General features: G+C 55.3%; 1 protein-coding gene across 1 annotated transcript; it reads left to right on the top strand.

The window, feature by feature from the left end:
* The first annotated feature begins 248 nt into the window (after window positions 1–248).
* LOC116379713 (claudin-20-like) lies at window positions 249–2,430 on the top strand. The gene is made up of 2 exons (XM_031841686.1): window positions 249–1,182; window positions 1,467–2,430. Exon 2 carries the CDS (start codon window positions 1,544–1,546, stop codon window positions 2,366–2,368), a length of 825 nt encoding a protein of 274 aa, XP_031697546.1. The 5' UTR covers window positions 249–1,182; window positions 1,467–1,543; the 3' UTR covers window positions 2,369–2,430.
* Window positions 2,431–2,450: the final 20 nt, after the last annotated feature.

Here is a 2,450-nt window from a genome sequence, read left to right as displayed (position 1 = left end):
TACATTAAACGTCTTCAGGCCTTTTGTGTGTAAAATAACTTTGTGATCTCTGTTTTTATTTCTCACACGTCATATGATCACTGTGTTATCATATTAAGAGACGTTTCGTGTCTGACCTCAGTGCAGAACTCCATTAAGAATCTGTCAGGTTTAAGCCGCAGTAACTCCTGTTTCGTTCATGATGAGCTCATCGCTCTTTGTCTCCAGGTGGGAAACTTCGTCTTTGCTGAGTTCTTATTTGTTGTTGAGTGACTGAATCGACACGACAACATTAATCAAGTGGTGTTGCTGGTTTGAAACAGCGAAACAGCGGCTTTAATGTGGTGTTTTTCCCACAGAGGGGGGACGGGGACGTGTGTTTATTGTGTGCAGTTTGGTGTGGAGGCTGCAGGAGTCCGTGCAGGTCTGAGGCTGATAAGACTGCAGGATTATGGTAATAACAGGCTGCCGCTGACGGACCGCCGGGTCCCGTCCAGCCCCAAACGGGTGGGCGGGCTGCGGACACTTATCAGCGCGCCGCAGAGGGCGATTCTTCACACGGTCACATGACGGGCGACACCACGACTCCCACTGCAGAACAGCAGCTCAGCGGGTTCTTATCACCAAACCAGGACCGAGGCGACGACCCGTCGGAGCGTGTTGATTGTTTTTTTTTAAAAAGCACCAATGATGTCGTCAGGCGTCTGAGACCAGCTGATATTATCAGAAACAACCAGTAATGAGCCGCTACCTTCACGCTCAATAGATTCTTTTGTTTTTTTAAACGAGGCTGTTTCGCTTCTTTTTTTTTTCCGGCGCTCGTTGAAACTCTTTCTGTGTTATAAAAATAAATAAATGTAACTGGTGTCGTCCAAAGAACCAGGAGAACGGTCCAGGTGGTCAAAGGCGACCACAAGGAGGGACTCCTGCGGCGTGGTGTACCCCGCCATTGACTCCTCAGATAAAGAAACGCTGCTCTGCGGCTCTGCTGACCTTCAGGTTAGAAACTAAGACAAAAAACTGGTTCCTGAACCGGAATTTTAGACGGTTTTGTTCGTGCGGACGTTTCCTCTGGTGCATCTCTTCTCCAGGACGCAGAATGGGATGAAACTGTATGTACGGTTGCCAAGGAGACGGGGTAGTTAAACCCACGACGACTGTTTCCATTCCCTTCGCTTCGTCCTCAGGAAATCACAACACAAGGTAAGAAAGAGCCCGGCTCTCTCTCACTTTGTCTCCTCGCGACGTTTACACTCCAGGAAGAAGAACTTGGATCTTAGTTTCTCCTGCAGAGAGTTAAACAGACCCGAGGGACTGCAGACAGAATAGAGTGTCAATGATCACCACATCATCAGCTGCAGAGCAACTAATGCAGGCAATCAGCGACAAATAAAGAAATAAATGGAACGCGTTCCCATCAGCAGCCTCAGCTGTGCGTCCGTCACGCTCCCACGCTCACTTCATTCTCATTTCTCCTCTGGTTGCAGCTCGCTGGAGCCCGGCGGAGGAATTATCTGCTGTCAGGACCTGACGGAGGCGGGGTGGTGTTGGGGGGGGCTGAGCCATGCTGTCCACCGCCGTTCAGATCCTGGCGTTCGCCCTGGCGCTGCTCGGCGTCCTCGGCACCACCGTGGCCACCCTGCTGCCCAACTGGAAGGTGAGCGTCAACGTCTGGTCCAGCGTCATGACCCCCATCTCGCAGATGCAGGGTCTGTGGATGGACTGCGTCTGGTACAGCTCCGGCGTCTTCAGCTGCACCATGAAGAACTCGGTGCTGTCACTGCCGGCCTGTCTGCAGACCACGCGGGCCGCCATGGTTCTGTGCTGCATGGTGGCGTCATTCGGGCTCTGCCTCGCCTCCCTGGGGCTTAAATGTACCCGCTGGGGGGGCAGCCACCGGGCCAAGGGGCACACGGCCATCGCCGCCGGGGGCTGCTTCATCCTGGCCAGCTTCCTCTGCCTCGTGCCGGCGTCCTGGTACACCAACGAGGTCATCGCCGCCTTCCTGACCACGGACCTGCCGGACAGCAGCAAGTATCAGCCGGGAGGAGCTCTGTGCGTCACCTTCCTCTCGGCCGGCTTCCTCCTGGCTGCGGGGGTCATCTTTTGTCTGTCCTGTCCTGGAAAGAGGACAGGACGGCCGGACTACGCGTCCCCCGATGATCCCGACCGACTCGTGGCGTACCGAGAGGACCGGCGGAGGCAGGAGCTGCAGACGGAACGCGTGCCGCTGAAAAACAGGCGAAACCTGACGGTTCGGCTGCAGATGGACAAAGTGAATCGGCAGAAACCTCCTGAACCTGAGCGGGACCAGAAGGTCTACCCGTCTCCTTCCAAACCCCCTCCGAAGGACATCAAGGACAGCTACAGCCTGCAGGAGTACGTCTAGTCCCCACGGCTGAGACGGGCAATGTGGAGTTTCTCAGCCGAGGGTCTCCGGCTGACAGTGGGAGGGGAGGGGGGGGGGGGGG

This window comes from Anarrhichthys ocellatus, unplaced genomic scaffold (genome assembly GCF_004355925.1).
Source record: "Anarrhichthys ocellatus isolate YVR2014 unplaced genomic scaffold, GSC_Weel_1.0 scaffold4996, whole genome shotgun sequence".
Classification (NCBI taxonomy): Eukaryota; Metazoa; Chordata; class Actinopteri; order Perciformes; family Anarhichadidae; genus Anarrhichthys; species Anarrhichthys ocellatus.
This window is presented reverse-complemented; position numbering and strand designations above follow the sequence as displayed.